Source organism: Somniosus microcephalus, chromosome 7 (genome assembly GCF_052327205.1).
Source record: "Somniosus microcephalus isolate GS21.2 chromosome 7, FLI_Smic_1.0, whole genome shotgun sequence".
NCBI classification, from domain to species: Eukaryota; Metazoa; Chordata; class Chondrichthyes; order Squaliformes; family Somniosidae; genus Somniosus; species Somniosus microcephalus.
Window position 1 is genome coordinate 236,059,073 of NC_140993.1, and position 19,095 is coordinate 236,078,167.

At 45.3% G+C, this 19,095-nt stretch overlaps 1 protein-coding gene across 5 annotated transcripts in view; it reads left to right on the forward strand.

Annotated features, from left to right (window-relative positions):
• LOC147115157 (sperm-associated antigen 1-like) overlaps positions 1 to 19,095 on the forward strand; it is a 169,773-nt gene that overhangs the window by 58,193 nt on the left and 92,485 nt on the right. For all 5 annotated transcript variants that reach the window (XM_085993451.1, XM_085993453.1, XM_085993452.1 and 2 more), the window contains 2 exons: positions 1,266 to 1,372; positions 8,357 to 8,498. In XM_085993451.1, coding sequence (XP_085849577.1) covers positions 1,266 to 1,372; positions 8,357 to 8,498 — 249 coding nt within the window. The remainder of the gene's footprint in view (positions 1 to 1,265; positions 1,373 to 8,356; positions 8,499 to 19,095) is intronic.

Below are 19,095 nucleotides of genomic sequence, written 5' to 3' on the forward strand. Positions count from 1 at the left end.
GAAAAAAACCAGCATTACTGTCTACAGGACACTGAGACCAGATGAGTTTACTCCAGCAAAGACTTCAGACAGCCATTAGCAAAGACTTCAGACAGCCATTTGCAAAGTCTGAACCTGGGTCACATTTTTACTGAGGCAAACATGGCTGCCAGCTGTTGGTAACATTATCCTACAGCGTTGTAACATCATATCCATATAACAGAAAATCACTTATCTTTACATCAACTTGCATTTACATAGCTCCTTTAATGTAGTAATACGTCCCAAGTTGCTCACCGGAGTGTAATCAGTCAAAAAGTGACACCAAGCCAAAGGAGATATTAGGATAGGTGACTAAAAGCTTGGTCAAAGAGATAGGTTTTAAGAAGTGTCATAAAGGAGGAGAGAGATGGAGAAGCAGAGAAGTTTAGGGAGGGAATTCCAGAACTTAGGGTCTGAAGGCATGACAGCCAATGGTGGGGTAAAGGCACTGGGCTGCGACAATAGCTGTGTCTTTTGGCTCAGTGGATTTAAGAGTGATACTTGGCCAGTGCTACCCAACAAGAGTTTTCGTTGATACTCTGGGCTGAGTGTGGTAAATGGAATCAATGGGGAAGCTGCTTGGAACTAGTCCACGAGCGAGAGGATGGTTCCAGATGGCAGTGAATAGCTGACAACTACTGAATTCGCCATCAAGGGTTACCAGTCTCTGAAGATGGGCATAGCACATGTGCTGACTGGGGTGACTGAGATGAGGGCCTCCTTGTAGATTCTTAATACAGCTTGCAATCTGCCACTTTATAGCTTGGCGACTGCCACATGGACATTATGATGCTGAGTGCTCACAGGTAGATCTAGAGGATGAAATGAACTCTCCACACATGGGGTATAGATATCTTCATTCATAAAGGCTCCTGTAAAGTGCAGGGTAGTATGTAGCAAGGAGGTTTCATGGCTGCCTTCTGTGGATACAGAGCACTTAAGGGGAATGTAACCAGAATATAAGTGTATTTTCTTTAAATAACTGAAGATTGTTGCAATTTCTAAAGAAAATGTCTCCAGTGCTGCATCAGTTCAATAGAATAAATGTGAAACCTTTATGAAGTAAGTTGTGATGGTAACTTTGGGCATGTCCTAAACAATATGTTTAGAGATAGTTGGTAAGGTATCTTTTTTCAATGTGAAATAAACATGAATGATAAGAATGATAAATTATAGCCTGAAGGATTTTATTGTGACATTTTAACAATGGTTATTGATGTTGTGCTAATTGCATTGTTTTACAGCACATCTACGTTGTGCCACTGTTCATAAACAGTTGGGTAACTATCAAGCAGCAACAGATGACTTGAAGAAAGTGTTGCAAGCTGAACCAGACAATCCCATAGCAAAGGTAAGAACTTGAGAAAGCACAAAATAGAAGGAATGCAACATAACTAGACTTGCTAGTAAATTGGAGATGTATAAACTGGCATACTAGAAGAAATTGTATATAATAGCATTGGTATAGGTATAAATTAGTTAGGAAGGGAGGAATTTCCCCCCCCCAATTTGTTAAACTAAATAAACAACAACAACTTGTATTTATACAGCACCTTTAACGTTATAAAATGTCCCAAGGCGCTTCACAGGAGTGTTATCAAACAAAATTTGACACAAAGCCACATAAGGAGCTATTAGGGTAGATGAGAGGCAGGTTTTAAGGAGGAAAGAGAGGTTTAGGGAGGGAATTCCAGAGCTTAGGGCCTCGGCAGCTGAAGGCACTGCTGCCAATGGTGGAGTGATTAAAATCGGGGATGCTCGAGGCCAGAATTGGAGGAGCGCAGATATCACGGAGGGTTGTAGGACTGGAGGAGATTGCAGAGATGGGGGGGGTAGGGTAGAGGTCATGGAGGGATTTGAAAACAAGGATGAGAATTTTAAAATCGAGGCATTGCTTAACCAGGAGCCAATGTAGGTCAGCGAGCACAGGGGTGATGGGTGAACGGGACTTGGTGCGAGTTAGGACATGGGCAGAAGAGTTTTGGATGACCTCAAGTTTACGGAGGGTAGAAAGTAGGAGGCCGGCCAGGAATGCATTGGAATAATCAAGTCTAGAGATAACAAAGGTATGGATGAGGGTTTCAGCAGCAGATGAGCTGAGGCAGGGGCGGAGTCGGGCAATTTTACGAAGGTGGAAATAGGCGGCCTTAGTGATGGCACGGATATGTGGTCGGAAGCTCATCTCTGGGTCAAATGTGAGACAAAGGTTGCAAACAGTCTGGTTCAGTCTCAGACAGTTGCCAGGGAGAGGGATCGAGTTGGTGACTAGGGAATGGAGTTTGTGACGGGGACAGAAGACAATGGCTTCGATCTCCCCAATATTTATCTCTTCACCTCTTAACTAGACTTGCTAGTAAATTGGAGATGTATAAACTGGCATACTAGAAGAAATTGTATATAATAATAGTGTTGGTATAGGTATAAATTAGTTAGGAAATAGTCAGGAAGGATTTTTTTTTTCCAATTTGTTAAACTAAATAAACAACAACAACTTGTATTTATACAGCACCTTTAACGTTATAAAATGTCCCAGGGCGCTTCACAGGAGTGTTATCAAACAAAATTTGACACAAAGCCACATCTTCACTGTGGTGTATGTAACCTGTTCCACCTTAAGAGAACTTAAGCCTGTTCCACCTTAAGAGATGTACTACTTTCTCTGGCTGCTGTATACGTAATACCGGTGGTGACCACCGGTTTATAAGTACTGTGTAGTGATATTGCTGTTAGTATAGCCCTGACCTCCAACTAGTAAAGACCTGTTGAAACGTTATTCTTGTAGTCTGTGTCAGTAATTAATCTTAAATACAACTAGAACACACAGACTTAACAGTGGCGACGAGTCCGATTCTTACCCTGCGGCAGTTTATATCCATGGCGGCTTCGTCCACAAAACGGGCGTCGAAGAGAGACATCCACCCTCATCACCCTGCTGGAAGACACGTCGCGCGGCAGGCATCGAGAACCCGGAGTGCAGAAGATATCCTGAACTCGAAGCCTCCATCAGCGGCAGTCAGCTATCTTCCTTCTACCTCGGTGGTGGGTAAGCCGGTCAGCGATGCGAGCAGAAAGTCGGCCGCGTTGGCTGTACAGACGGGGAGGGAAGACGGAGGAATAAGGACGGTGAGATCGATCGCGACCGGAGATAAGGGCCGGGCCGCATTCGGGCCAAAAGGCGCAGCGCGGGGACATCGATCGCGGCTGGTGATAAGGGCCGGGCCGCATTCGGGCCAAAAAGGCGCAGCGTCTGGGGCGACTGAAGGCGCGAGAGCCGCGGTGAAGGCGAACGCAGCCGGTGCTAATAACCAGGCTGCAAGAAGGGCTGCGAGGCGCGACATCGGGGAAGCGCGAATGCCCGAGGGAGCCGCGGTGAAGCGGAGACAGCGTCGGGGGAGTTACTAACCGCTGGGAAAGGGGAGCAGCAGCGGCACGCCAAACGCCATTGCAGCCAGCGGGTGAAGAAGGCGAGCGCGGGAAAGACCGCCAAGCGCGGGAAACCGCCATTTTGTAGGCGGAGGACGAAGACGAGCGGGAAGCCGCCATCTTGGAAAAAAAGGGAAATCACTAAAAAAAAAAAAAAATTGCAAAGATGCCTAAACATGGGAACATTAATACCTTTGATAGCAACATCGAAGATTGGGCCACGTATGTAGAACGCATACAAAATTATTGTAAAGCAAATAAAATCCCAGATGATGAGAAAGCACTAACTTTATTAAACTTAATGGGTGCGAAGACATACGGGCAATTGAAACACCTTTTATCACCAGATGAACCGGCGGAGAAGACGTTCGAGGAGATTGTTACTGTCCTGAGAAATCATCTAAACCCCACGCCGCTGATGCTAGCGGAACGATTTAAATTTTACAGCAGAAAGCAGCTGAAAGATGAAAGCAATGCTGAATATTTAATGGAATTGCGTAAGCTAGCAAAGTACTGTCAGTTTGGAACGGGACTAACAGATGCGCTAAGAGATAAATTTGTGTGTGGATTATTAAAAGAAGATACACAAAAGCGACTGCTCGAGGAGAATGAGCTGATGCTTGAGAAAGCGGTCACTATGGCAGCATCACATGAAGCCGCAGCGAGAGGCATGGCAGTAATGCAGCTACGGTCACCGGAACTCAGTACAAATCAATTGGTTTTGAGTACTGTAAAATGTTATCGTTGTGGAAAGACAACGCATAATCAGAATCAGTGTTGGTTTAAAAACCAAGAATGCAGAACGTGTGGCAGGCTTGGCCACATAGCTAAAGTATGCCGGTCAGGAAAGAAGACCAGCAACAAAAAGTCACCGCAAGGAAAATACATAAAGGTACACAAGGTGACAAAGAACAGTTCGAACGAACAGAAGTCAGATTCAGACGCCAGCAGTAATGAACTGGGTAGCTTAAGAGTACACAACGTTGGTAAGGACGCAGATCTCCAGACAATTTGGGTCACTCTTCAGATAGCAGGAGTCCAAGTAAAGATGGAATTGGACACTGGATCGGCATTGACGATCATGAATAAGAAAGATTACAAAAGGTTATTCCAACATATTCCCCTACGGGATACGGAGATTATATTGAAAACATACACGGGGCAAAGAGTGTACCCCATCGGAAAGATAGAGGTAAAAGTGGTCCATAAGGGCAAAGAAAGCCAAGTAATGGACTTATATGTGCTACCTGAAGGAGGTCCACCACTACTGGGACGGGAGTGGATTAGGAAAATGAATATGGACTGGCACTCCTTAAAGGCACTAACGGTAGATTCCGGGGAAACAGATGTCAAACCTAAACGATTGTCCAGAATATTGGATGATGCTAAAGAGGTGTTCCAGCAGGGACTGGGAACACTGAGAGGAATTACGGCAAACATCAAGATTGATGAACATGCACACCCAAAACTTTTCAAAGCCAGACCGGTACCCTATGCAATACGACCTGCTGTAGAAGCGGAACTGGAAGCGCTAGAACGTTCAGGTGTACTGTCTAAGGTAGATTGGAGTGAGTGGGCTACGCCCATTGTTCCCGTTATGAAACGTCCTTCGAGCAACAAGCCAGGAGAACCAGGGAAGGTTCGCATCTGTGGAGACTTCAAGATCACCGTTAATCCGGTGCTTCACACGGTGCAGTATCCGCTTCCGCGGATTGAGGATATTTTTGCTTCGTTGTCTGGCGGGAAACACTTCACCAAGATAGACCTGGCGTAGGCGTACTTGCAGATGGAGGTTGAAGAAGAGTCACGCCAGTACCTCACGATCAACACGCATAGAGGTTTGTACCGGTATAATAGGCTGGTTTTTGGAGTGGCATCGGCTCCAGCAATTTGGCAGAGGGCCATGGAGCAGGTATTACAGGGAATTCCAGGCACACAATGTTACCTGGACGATATTCTGATTACAGGAGATGGTGATGAAGAACACCTCGCAAACTTGGAACTGGTGCTCAACAGACTGAAAGAGTATGGACTTAGAGTTAATCGGCAGAAATGTGAGTTCTTTCAGAAGCGGATCGCGTACTGTGGTCATGTCATTGACCGGGAGGGGCTCCATAAGTCTCCTGACAAGATAGAGGCAATTGTAAAGGCTCCCGCTCCGGATAATGTCTCTCAGTTGAGGTCGTTTCTAGGATTGATTATTACCATAAGTTTCTACCGAATCTATCCACGGTACTGCACCCGCTGAACGCTCTTTTACAGAAGGGGGTACCATGGGAACGGAGCGAAAACTGTAAGAAGGCATTTCGCAAAAGCAAAGAATTGATCACCTCAGAGGAAGTGTTGGCTCACTTCAACCCGACACTGCCTATTCGGTTGGCTTGTGATGCTTCTCCATATGGTATTGGGGCAGTACTCTCACACAAGTTGCCAAATGGCACGGAAAGGCCAGTCGCGTTTGCATCCAGATCATTGACCTCCGCTGAGCGCAACTATGCGCAGATCGATAGGGAGGCTCTCAGCCTTGTATGGGGAGTGAAGAAGTTTAATCATTACCTGCAGGGCCAAAAATTCACACTTCTGACAGACCATCAGCCGTTGGTATCCATTTTTAACCCTAAGAAGGGTGTTTCGGTGATGACAGCAGAGACTCCAGAGATGGTCCCTTTTCCTAGGGGCACATCAATATCAAATAGAATTCAAAGGTACAAAGCAGCATGGCAATGCTGATGGACTGTCGCGCCTGCCACTACCTGAAGAAGAGACGACGAAAGTTGACCCTGTTGAGTTATTTCATTCGACCACCATCGAGTGTTTACCAGTCACCAATGCAAGTATTGAAAGAGAAACCAGGAACGACCCGACACTGTCCCGAGTCTACGAGGTGACAGTGAAGGGATGGCCAACACATGGTGATCCTCTGTTACCGGCATTCTCGGCAAGGCGAGACCAGCTGTCCGTCTGCCATAGTACTTTGATGTACGGGACAAGAGTGATTATTCCTCCCAAGTTAAGGGAAAGAGTTCTAAAGGAACTGCATGAAGGTCATCTGGGGGGAGTTAAGATGAAAAGTCTTGCTAGGGCTTATGTATGGTGGCCGGGTATTGACCAACAGATAGAGGAGTTGACGAAAAGCTGCGCTGGGTGCCAAAAAGTGCAAAATGCACCTCCGATCGCACCGCTACACCCATGGGAATGGCCTTCAGCCCCATGGCAACGCGTACATATTGACTTTGCTGGTCCATTCATGGACTCCATGTTCCTAATTGCGGTGGACGCACATTCCAAATGGCCAGAAGTGATCAAGATGAATACCACTACTTCAGAAAAGACAATTGCGGTGTTAAGAACAATATTCGCAAGGAACGGATTGCCAGAACAGATATGTTCGGACAACGGACCACAGTTCGTGTCGGAAGAATTCCAAAAATTCTTAAAGAAGAATGGGGTGAAACATTATACCTCTGCCCCATATCATCCGGTGACAAACGGGTTGGCCGAGAGATTTGTCCAAACATTCAAAAAGGCAATAAAGGCCATGAACGATGATCCGCTACAACACAAGGTGGACAATTTCCTAATGGCATATCGAAACGCCGCTCATGCAGTAACTAACCAAAGTCCTGCCATGATGTTTTATAACAGGAGGTTGCGGTCCAGGTTGGACTTGTTAAAACCAAATGTGCGGAGGGAAGTGGAAAACAAACAGTTCCGGCATATTAATAACAAGACCACTCGAAGTTTCGACGTAGGACAACCAGTGTTGGCAAGGGACTATGGAAACGAAAAATGGCAGTCCGGAACAATTCGGGCCAGACAAGGACCTCTGATGTACACAGTAGATATTGGTAACAATGTGATAAGGCGTCATGCGGATCAACTGGTAGAATCGAGAGCAAGGGTCGAACCCATGATTGCGACAGAGACAACTGTGGAAGACGTTAATGAACCTGAAGCATCTACCTCGGCAGGGAATGTACCTGATGATGACGTCCAATACATAGGAAACCAACTAGAGGAGTCACCTCAGCAACAAGAATCAGAGACCACTGAAAGGCGTTATCCAACCCGAATCAGAAGGCCTCCTGAGAGACTGAACCTTTGAACTGTTTATACCTGAAGTTATATATGTTATTATGTTATGTTAAATGGGGATATGACTGTTAAGCTAAAAAGGGAGGATTGTGGTGTATGTAACCTGTTCCACCTTAAGAGAACTTAAGCCTGGTCCACCTTAAGAGATGTACTACTTTCTCTGGCTGCTGTATACGTAATACCAGTGGTGACCACCGGTATATAAGTACTGTGTAGTGATATTGCTGTTAGTATAGCCCTGACCTCCAACTAGTAAAGACCTGTTGAAACGTTATTCTTGTAGTCTGTGTCAGTAATTAATCTTAAATACAACTAGAACACACAGACTTAACATTCACATCCTCAGATTTGGTATCTTCGGTATTTTAAAACATTGGTCTTTAAATTGAGCATCCTGGACCTGAGGGGGTGTGCAAGAAGATTTCTGTCCCTTCCTTTGTCCTCAGATTGTGTTGATTTACCAAGACTTAATGCTGCAACAGATTGTAATTGGAAAAGAATGAGCAAGCGGGAACAAAAAGACTAGGGGTAATTGCACAGCAACACTATAGTGAATGGTGAACTGCAATCCATGCTAATGTTAGAATTTCACAAACCGGAGTTGACCTTCCATTTTCCTCAAGTAATGGTGAGGCATGTAAATCTCCATTTGACTGTGGGCAGTGTCATGAATTTTCTAATTTAAACTGCTAGCTAGTTTAAGTAAAACAAATAAATGATTTGCTGCACTCTTGGCATACTTTTATCATCTACTAAAATAAAAACATTGTAGTTTGATTCAATGTGATTAACTATCCTACAAAATGTTCCTTTTCAGAATTTGCTTCAGGAAGTTGAACAGAAGCTGAAAGATGCGCAGCCTCTTGTGAAAACACAGAAAAAAGGAAAAAGGATGCTTATCAAAGAGGTAGAGGGCTCTGATGATGAGAAGGAAAGAGAATATGATAATAGGAATAAAGGTGGGAATGACCATCAGATTCTTATAAAGACAAATCTGATTTTTGTTTACCATTTTCTTACCATATATCCATTGTACACCAACCTTAGGAAAACCAAATTTAGCAGCTCTAAAACTCCTAACATCAGATGCTTTTTATTATTGACTGGAAAGATAATCAGATTTTCTAGACTGCTCAATGTTTGATCATTGAGCAAAAAGGCGAACTGTTGAAAAATGGACCGAGATGCTCAAACAGTTGGGATGCTTGTCTTGTTGCTTTTGTATCTTCACACTCTTCCCTTGGAGAATATTTTGAAGTAGTGGAAGGTTTTTCAGGCTGATTAACAGTCTGATAGGCCACTCCTTCCATTGCCGTAACCATCATTGCCAGCTGCAGTTAGCCGTATACAGCTGGAGGGTTTTATGGGCTCCCAAAACCCATACAATGGGGGGGGGGGGGCGGTGGAGCGACCCACTGGACGGCCGGGACTGTCTGGGACGGAGTTTGGCTACCACTAAGCCAAAGACTTGCTCCTAGACTGCTTTTGAACAATAGATATGCTTTTATAAAACATCCTTAACAGCTAAAATAGGAAAACATGCAGACTATAATTAAGAGTAGCCAGGAAATATGAATAAATCGTGCATATTTGGAAAAGATGGTAGCAGCATTGTTCAGCTTCACAATCTTTTATTTTTGAAAAGTCAGCTACTTTTCTACACAACTACTTTCAATGTATTTCTTTGATCACTGGATTTGCACAATGTAAACTTTATAGTTTTGATTTATTCTGTATATAGTTTGTCAAGATTATAAATGATTGTTTGAGAAGATTACTGTGTGGTGCTGTTGTGCAAAGAAGTGCTGCTGTGTGACCGGGACCTGGATTAACATGAGCAACAGCTTCCATTTACATAAAGAAAGACAGACTTCCATTTAAATAGTGCCTGATCATGTCCTCAGGACATCACAATGCACTCCACTGCCAGTAAAGTTCTTTTGAAGTGCGGTTACTGTTATGTAGGGAAATGAGGCAACCAGTTTACACACAGCAAGGTCCCACAAACAGTCATTAATATGAATGACTAGTTAATCTGTTTTTGGTGGTGTTGACTGCAAGAATGTTAGCCAGGACGCTAGGAGAACTCCCTGCCTTTTTTTCAAATAGTGCCGTGGGATCTTTTGCATCCACGCCAAGACAACTCATCTGAAATATGGCATCTTTGACAATGCAGCACTCAAACCAGTGCTGCATTGAAGAGTCAGACTAAACTACATGCTCAAATCTTGAAATGGCGCTTGAACCCATAACCCGCTGACTCAAACACGCGAATGCTACTAATAGAGCAGGCTAACATTATATACTGCTCCCTATCTACAGGAAGACCTCTCAAAATGCTTGTCAGTTGCAAGGACAGTAATACAGTGGGCAATGAGCATAGGAAAAGGGGAAGAAAAGAGAACCTTGTATGAGGAGCCAAAGGCATGGCCAAAAGGAGAGTATTGTGGAGGTTTTTGAATGGAGGTGGCCAGGCAGAGGGAAGTGGGTAGAAAAATAAAACGGAATCCTCTTAAATATTAAGTCCAGTTCCAGGCTGTTGGGCAAGGCTTTGCCTAGAGCTGTGACTCTTGTTAGCTGAATGCAGCTGGTGCATTCTGAGCATTTCAGTGTATCCAGTTTGCCATGGTAAATTATTACTATTTAGTAGTTCAACTGTTGAATATTTTTCTTTAGCTTCTAGCAGTTTATTTCTCCGTTGCTTTCAAGATGATATGAAGAAAAGGTGGAGGACAAATTTCAAACTTTCTTATTCAGGTAAATTAAGAAAGGCTCAGAGTGAGAGAGGAAGAGGAACATTTTGAGAGGCTATATTGATTACATACCTATTGTAGCTTTTACTTTGTGTTCTATGAATGCATAGTGAGTATAGGAATAGTAGAATAAGACAGGTTAACATGTAGCTGTAGAAATGGTGCAGGAAGGACATTGGGACCAGTTCTGGGGCAGGAGGGACCTGTTCAAGGTGGACAGGTTGCACCTCAACAGAGCTGGGACCAACATCCTCATGGGGAGGTTAACTAGTGATATGGGGGAGGGTTTAAATTAATTTGGCAGGGAGTGGGCACCAGGATGGAGAGGAGAAACAAAGTGCACAGAGGACTGGGGGAGACAAATAGCACAAGAGTAAAGAACAGTTCAGAAATAGGAGGGATCAGAAAGGGGGGAAATGTGAGGCAGTCAAAGATGGGTTTGGAGTGCAAGTGCATAAATGCACGTAGCATGGTAAATAAGGTTGGTGAGCTGCATGCACAAGTCATCACATGGGACTATGATATCTTGGCAATAACAGAGACTTGAATCAAAGAAAGGGAGGATTGGGAACTTTATATTCCTGGCTACAAGGTAATCCGAATAGATAGGGAAGGAAAAAAAGGAGTGGGGTGGCAGTATTGATCAAAGAAACTATTATAGCACTGGAGAGGGATGATGTAGTTGAGGGGTCAATATTGGAATCTATTTGGTTAGAATGAAGGAACATGATTGTGTCTATTTTGCAACACCAGATTTCTGATTGGTCCCCTTGGAGGACAAGACCAGATTACTAATTGGTCCCCTTGGAGGACCCAACAGTTTATCTGGAATGCATAATTTGATCCTGCCTGCTGGAGAGTAATCAAGATCTCTGCAATGTATAATTTGATCCAGCCATTGTCAAAGGCAGGCGCCAGAGCTCTCAGGGCTAACACTACTGCCTTCAGAGAACAGACAGGGCTCACCCTCCCAAGTTAGGAGCACTCACACTGCTGAGTTCAGATAGGAAAGGGTGAGGCCATGGAAGGATTTTAACATGAGGATGAGAATTTTAAAATCAAGGTGTTGGTGGACAATGTTTCCCCCTAATTTTTTTTGGGGTGCGCAGTCCCTTTAACGGGCTGCGCGGCTCATTCAAAATTTTGCACATGTGCAAAATCTCCCATTCAAAAGCCAGTAAGCGGCCTGCACGGGATCTCCAGACAGCTTAGCGTCGCAGGAACGTTGTTGGTGGACCATGAGCCAATGTAAGCCAACAAGCACACGGGTGATTGGTGAATGGACTTGCTGCGTGTTAGGATACAGAGTTTTGGATGAGCTCGAGTTCATTGAGGGTGGAAGTTCGGAGGCTGGCCAGGAGAACATTGGAATAGTTGAGTCCGGCAAATAACACATAAATGTAACGTTATGCATGTTGTAGGACCAACACGGAATATGCACTCATTTAAAATTCAATTATTTATTGCCCATCCCTAGTTGCCCTTGAGAGGGTGGTAGTGAGCTGCTGCCTTGAACCGGGGAGGGAGGGGGGGTGGGGTGAGGAGAGGGAGAATGTGTTGCAGGTGTAAAGGGGGTGGGATGGAAGAACATGATCCAGGCCTAACAGAGGGCAGGAGAACATAATCCATCTTCCACCTGGATCACGTGCTTGCTCTCATCGCCCCCTCCTTTTCCTCACTGTTCTCCTTCCCCAACAAGTTCCGGACTTACTCCCCTTGACTTCCTGACTTTCTCCCCCCCGAGTTCCTGACCTCCCTCTCTCCCCCCCCCCACCCCCTCCCGAGTTAGCGAGGGGGAGTAGATAGAGGATTAAAGAGTTGAGTGACAGTGGAGCAAGGGGTGGAGACAGGATTTCAGCTGTTAGTTCAAAGGGAAAGCGGTACAAGTAATGATGGGAGTGAGGGAGTTGTTGGAAGGGGAAAGGATAATGAGTTAACAAAGGGGTTAGGGGACTTGATGAGAGCGATGGAGTGAGGGCAAGAATGAGTGGTTGAGGAAAGAAGTTTGAGGGCTGCCGGCCACATTTTCCCTGTAACACTTACAGGCTCCTTGGTAGTCCCTTTATCCATTAGGCCATGCCATACACCACCTGCCACCCGAAATGGTTAGTAAGAGAGAAACAGAAGAGAACAAAAAAAGAGAAACAGCAATGCAAAGAACAGAGGCAGGTAAGACAAAGATGATATTTTCTGATTATCCATATGCAGCACCACGAAAGAGGCACATGTGTGTATAATATGCATACGTACCATGTATGTGTAAGTGCATGCATCACATGTCTAGTGGATAATGCAATGATACCAGCTGCTATTTAATTTCTCCCCACAGGGTGGCACTGTTGCCACTAAAAACAATATTGCAAGAACGACCGTTATTGCTTGATTCTGAGGTGGTGTTATAATCTGGGTGGGCAATTATTTGGGCCGGAGGGCCACTTAACAAATTTTGGTGAGCTGTCAAGGGCTGCACACCAATGTTCCCCCTAAGGTGCGCGGTCGAGCACCAATCACGAGGTCCCGCGCATGCCGCTCACCAGCTCCTGTTGCTGGAAGAGATTTTTGCTTTCCCAAATTATTTGCAGAGAGCCCGTGACTCCTATTTTGAAGTCTAGCAGCAATACCAACCAGTTACTGAATGGCAAAACTGGATTTGCCAGGAGTAAGTGATGCCATTTAAAACTTTACTTGTTCACTTTTTTTTAAGTTCATGTTATCATTGCAAAATATTTTGGGGTCTCAGAGCATGTAGTTTTTTAAAAACATTTCTCCTTTTTGCAATTTTTCCTCTATGTTTGCATGAGCTAACTTTATCGAGGGCTCCTCACTCTGCTCTAAAGAAAAAATACAAGAAATCTAAGCATGAAGAAGTTGGGCTTCTCCTTGTGTGTTTTTTTAAAATTTGTTCCTGGGATGTGGGCGTCGCTGGCAAGGCCAGCATTTCTTGCCCATCCCTAGTTGCTCTCGAGAAGGTGGTGCTGAGCTGCCTTCTTGAACCGCTGCAGTCCATGTGTTGAAGGTACTCCCACAGTGCTGTTAGGGAGGGAGTCCCAGGATTTTGACCCAGTGACAATGAAGGAACGGCGATATATTCCAAGTCAGGATGGTGGGGAACTTGGAGATAATGGTGTTCCCTTGCGCCTGCTGCCTTTGTCCTTCTAGGTGGTAGAGGATGCGGGTTTGTGAGGTGCTGTTGAAGAAACCTTGGAGAGTTGCTGCAGTGCATCTTGTAGATGACACACACTGCAGCCACATGCGCTGCTGGTGGAGGGAGTGAATGTTTAAGATGGTGGATGGGGTGCAAATCAAGTGGGCTGCTTTGTTCTGGATGGTGTCGATCTTGAGTGTTGTTGGAGCTGCACTCATCCAGGCAAGAGGAGAGTATTCCATCACACTCCTGACTTGTGCCTTGTAGATGGTGGAAAGGCTCTAGGGAGTCAGGAGGTGAGACACTCGCTGCAGAATACCCAGCCTCTGACCTGCTCTTGTAGCTACGTATTTATGTGGCTGGTCCAGTTAAGTTTCTGGTCAATGGTGACCCCCCCAGGATGTTGATGGTGGGGGATTCGGCAATGGTAATGCCATTGAATGTCAAGAGTCAAGGTTAGACTATCGCTTGTTGGAGGTAGTCATTGCCCGGCACTTGTGTGGCGGGAATGTTACTTGCCACTTACCAGCCTAAGCCTGAATGTCGTCCAGGTCTTGCTGCATGCAGGCACGGACTGCTTCATTATCTGAGGAATTACAAATGGAACTGAACATGAACACTGCAATCATCAGCGAACATCCCCACTTTTGGCCATATGATGGAGCAGCTGAAGATGGTTGGGCCTATGACACTGCCCCGAGGAACTCCTGCAGTGATGTCCTGGGGCTGAGATGATTGACCTCCAGCAACCACAACCATCTTCCTTTGTACTAGGTATGACTCCAGCCAGTGGAGAGCTTTCCCCCCCGATTCCCATTGACTTCAATTTTATTAGGGCTTCTTGATGCCACACTCGGTCAAATGCTGCCTTGATGTCTAGGGCAGTCACTCTCACCTCACCGCTGGAATTCAGCTCTTTTGTCCATGTTTGGACCAAGGCTGTAATGAGGTCTGGAGCCGAGTGGTCCTGGTAGAACCCAAACTGAGCATCGGTGAGCAGATTATTGGTGAATAAGTGCCACTTGATGGCACTGTTGTCGTTGACACCTTCCATCACTTTGCTGATGATTGAGAGCAGACTGATGGGGCGGTAATTGGCCGGATTAGATTTGTCCTGCTTTTCTTTGTAGACAGGACATACCTGGGCAATTTTCCACATTGTTGGGCAGATGCCAGTGTTGTAGCTGTACTGGAACAGCTTGGCTAGAGGTGTGGCTAGTTCTGGAGCACAAGTCTTCAGCACGACAACTAGAGTGAAAATGAAAGCGAGTGAGAATGTTTTTGGGAAGGGGGGGGAACATAAATGGTTCAAACTGGGACAGGTTTAACTGTGGAGCAGTGTTATCTTAAGCCAGTGGATGGGTTTATTTATTATCGTATAAACAGGCTCTTAATTTGACCTCATTAAATGTCAATCTGCGCTCTTTTTGACCATATCGACAAAGTTTGATGAGGAATTATTGCTCTTTCTGAAGCATGGTGGATTACTTGCAAATAATTTGTTTTATAACTTGAGCAAATCGTATAGACCACAAAGATCAATAGTGGAAGGGGAGAAAATACCTTTTTTTTTAAATGGAAAAAAAAGAGGGGATGGGTTTCACCTTCTGAAACTTTTTATACACGTCAAATAAATTTCAACCACAACTGACAAGAAAAATCTTTTTTTTTCTACTTGTGAGCTGATGCCTGAGCTCTTGCTCGGCCTGGCAGTGCACTTGATTTGTTACAAAGGGATGGTCAGAATTGGTTGCGGTTAAATAAGCAATGGGGATAAAAGTGGATTTCATTTCTCGCGTGACTGACTTTGAGTTGCGCACAGCCATCAAGAGGCAAAAACAAAGACCCAGCAAGAGATCGGTTTCGGGGCGGGGCTGCGCTGCCGTCGGTAAAAGACCCTCATCCGGGGGGGGCCATGGCCCAATCCGCGACTCCCCTGTCCACCTCAGCCACCGGTCTCCGTAACTTACCTCCCGTCTCGAAAGCCCACTGCTTAACTGCCCTACTGCCTTGGTGACAATGATCCACCTCCTGACGTTAGTGGGGCGGGGTCAGGCTTGGGGTCAGGTGCGGCGGACGTTCAGCCTTGAAGCCAGGCCTTGCGGGCCAGATAGATGCACTGGCGGGCTGGATACGTCCTGCAGGCCGTATTTTTCCCGCCACTGTGTTATAACCTATCTTAGCCTATTGGAAAATAAACATATCTGAGAGACATAACATTCCCTCCAAATAACTAGTAGACAAGGCTACTGAAGATTCAGTAATAAAATAGTAAAGAATGTATATATAATGTGCACTTCCAGGACAAGTTAACCTTTATTAGACTTTTTTTCAGTGATGCCTATATTTCCCTCTCCACTATAACACTATATCATGCCGAGGTAAATTTACCTATATGTGCACTCTGTATATAATATTGACCTTTGGGTGTCAGCTTGGCTCAGTGGTACCACTCAACTCTGACAGAGTTCAAACCCAACTGGGATGACATTTCAATGTAGTACTGAGGGAGTGCTGCATTGTCAGAGGTACTGTCCTTAGGATGAGAGTAAACAGGCTCTTCTGCCAGTTCTCCTCATCTCCTAGCCAACACCCCTAAAACAGCACTACCAAATTCAGATTATCTGTTCATTTATCTTATTTGCTAATTGCTGTGTACTTAATGGCTGCTGTGTTTGCCTACAGAACAACAGCGACTAGAATTTTAAAAATTAATTAATCGACTATGAAGAAATTTCTGTGTCCTGAGGACGTGAAAGGGCCATACTTGCCTGTCAGTCCTCCTGACACTAGATGGTTCATCCAAAAATTCCATTTCTGACACTTGTCTTTTTAATTTATTTTTGCTTCTTCAGGTTGTCAGCTTTATTTTTTTTAACTTTTGAGGAGGGGGAGCAGAAAAGGGGGAAATATTAAAATTACCTCTATCTTTTTCTCTTTCAACAACCCACTGAATCATTGTAATCTCCCCCTGCATCTGATGCTGCTCTCCTCCTCTCACCCCAGCCTTCTAACTCATCCCTACACTTTCCCATCCAATCTCCTTCCTCACTCCCCTCCCCTGCCGTCCTCTCTCCCCTCCCCCGCCGTTCTCATTCCTCACTCCCCACCCCCTCAATGTTCCCTCTTATTTTTTATTTGGTGCGCGACCCATTCACAGTTTTGCACATAACTTTTCATTGAAAAAGCCAGTCCTCGGCTGTGCGGGGCCAGCAGAGAGGTGCACAGCTGCACACATTGTATGGAATGTCGCTCCCCCTCCTTCCTCACTCCTCACTCCCCTCCCCCTCACTCCTCTCCCTCTCACTCTTCACACCCCTCACCCTCGCTCTTCACCCCCCTCCTGGTTCCCTTCCCTCCCCTCCTCCTTCCCTCCCTCCAGGTTACTCACAGCTTTACTTTCACAACAAAACGTCACAACGAATCTCTAGATCCCAGACTACCCATTAGCATGCCACAGGCGATCAGCTCGTTTTACTTTAAAACATTTCAACTATAGGCCCAAGTTCTGTTTCTCCAAGTTGTCATTTTCAAGGCAAAAATTAGCTTTCAGAGAATGTGGCAACACAGTATCACAGGTTGTGGCCACTAAGCAAGCACTGTTACAGCTTTACTTTTAAACAAGGAGGCAAACTGTAGTAAAAGGGAGTCGGAGCCGTGGCTCAGTTGGTGCACCCTCGCCTCTGAGTCAGAAGGTTGTGGGTTCAAGTCCCACTCCAGAGACTTGAGCACAAAAATCTAGACTGACACTCCAGTGCAGTGCTGAGGGAATGCTGCACTGTCGGAGGTGCTGTCTTTCGGATGAGACGTTAAACCGAGGCCCCGTCTGTTCTCTCAGGTGGACGTAAAAGATCCCATGGCACTATTTCCAAGAAGAGCAGGGGAGTTATCCCCGGTGTCCTGGCCAATATTTATCCTTCAACCAACATAACTAAAACAGATTATCTGGTCATTATTACATTGCTGTTTGTGGGAGCTTGCTGTGTGCAAATTGGCTGCCGCGTTTCCTACATTACATAAGTGACTACACTTCAAAAGTACTTAATTGGCTGTAAACTGCTTTGGGATGTCCGATGGTCGTGAAAGGCGCTATTATAAATGCAAGCCTTTTTTTCATAAAGCCAGCACTTTACAACTGAAGCTCTTTTATGAAAGTGTTTTAAATTTGTTAATGCTTCTGTTGGTAAGTACTCTGTATATTATGGAATTAAGCCGTATGAGCCAGGAAACCATATGAATGCAACCTTGGTGTCATATTTGACCCTGAAATGAGCTTCCGACCACATGGCCACAGCATAACTGAAACCGCCTATTTCCATCTCCGTAACATCACCCATCTCCGCCCTTGCCTCAGCTCATCCGCTCCTGAAACCCTCATCCATGCCTTTGTTACCTCTAGACTTGACTATTCCAATGCACTCCTGGCTGGCCTCCCACATTCTACCCTACGTAAACTTGAGGTGATCCAAAACTCGGCTGCCCGTGTCCTGACTCGCACCAAGTCTCGTTCACCCATCACCCCTGTGCTCGCTGACCTACACTGGCTCCAGGTTATGCAACACCTCGACTTCAAAATTCTCATTCTTGTTTTCAAATCCCTCCATCGCCTCGCCCCTCCCTATCTCTAATCTCCTTCAGCCCCACAACCCCCTGAGATATCTGCGCTCCTCTAATTCTGCCCTCTTGAGCATCCCTGATTATAATCGCTCAACCATTGGTGGCCGTGCCTTCTGTTGTATAGAAACATAGAAAAATGGGAGCAGGGGCAGGCATTCGGCCCTTCAAGCCTGCTCCGCCATTCAATATGATCATGGCTGATCCTCTATCTCAATACCATATTCCCGCTCTCTCCCCATACCCCTTGATGCCTTTTGTGTCTAGAAATCTATCTATCTCCTTCTTAAGTATATTCAGTGACTTGGCCTCCACATGCTTCTGTGGTAGAGAATTCCTACTCTGAGTGAAGAAATTTCTCATCTCAGTCCTAAATGTCCTACCCCATATCCTGAGACACTGACCCCTCGTTCTAGACCCCTCAGCCAGGGGAAACATCCTCCCTGCATCTAGTCTGTAGCCCTGTCAGAATTTTATATGTTTCAATGAGATCCCCTCTCATTCTTCTAAACTCTAGTGAATACAGGCCTAGTCGACCCAATCTGTCCTCATATGACAGCCCTGCCATTCCAGGAATCAGTCTGGTGAACCTTCACTGCACTCCCTCTATGGCAAGTATATCCTTTCTTAGGTAAGGAGACCAAAACTGCACACAATACTCCAGGTGTGGTCTCACCAAGGCCCTGTACAACTGTAGCAAGACATCCTTGCTCCTGTACTCAAATCCTCTTGCAATGAAGACCAACATACCATTTGCCTTCCTAACTGCTTGCTGCACCTGCATGTTTGCTTTCAGTGACTGGTGTACAAGGACACCCAGGTCCCTTTTGTACATCAGCATTTCCCAATCTATCACCATTTAAATAATACTCTACCTTTCTGTTTTTCCTACCGAAGTGGATAACTTCATATTTATCCACGTTATACTGCATCTGCCATGTATTTGCCCACTCACTCAACTTGTCTAAATCACCTTGAAGCCTCTTTGCATCCTCCTCACAACTCACAATCCTACCTAGTTTTGTGTCATCAGCAAACTTGGAA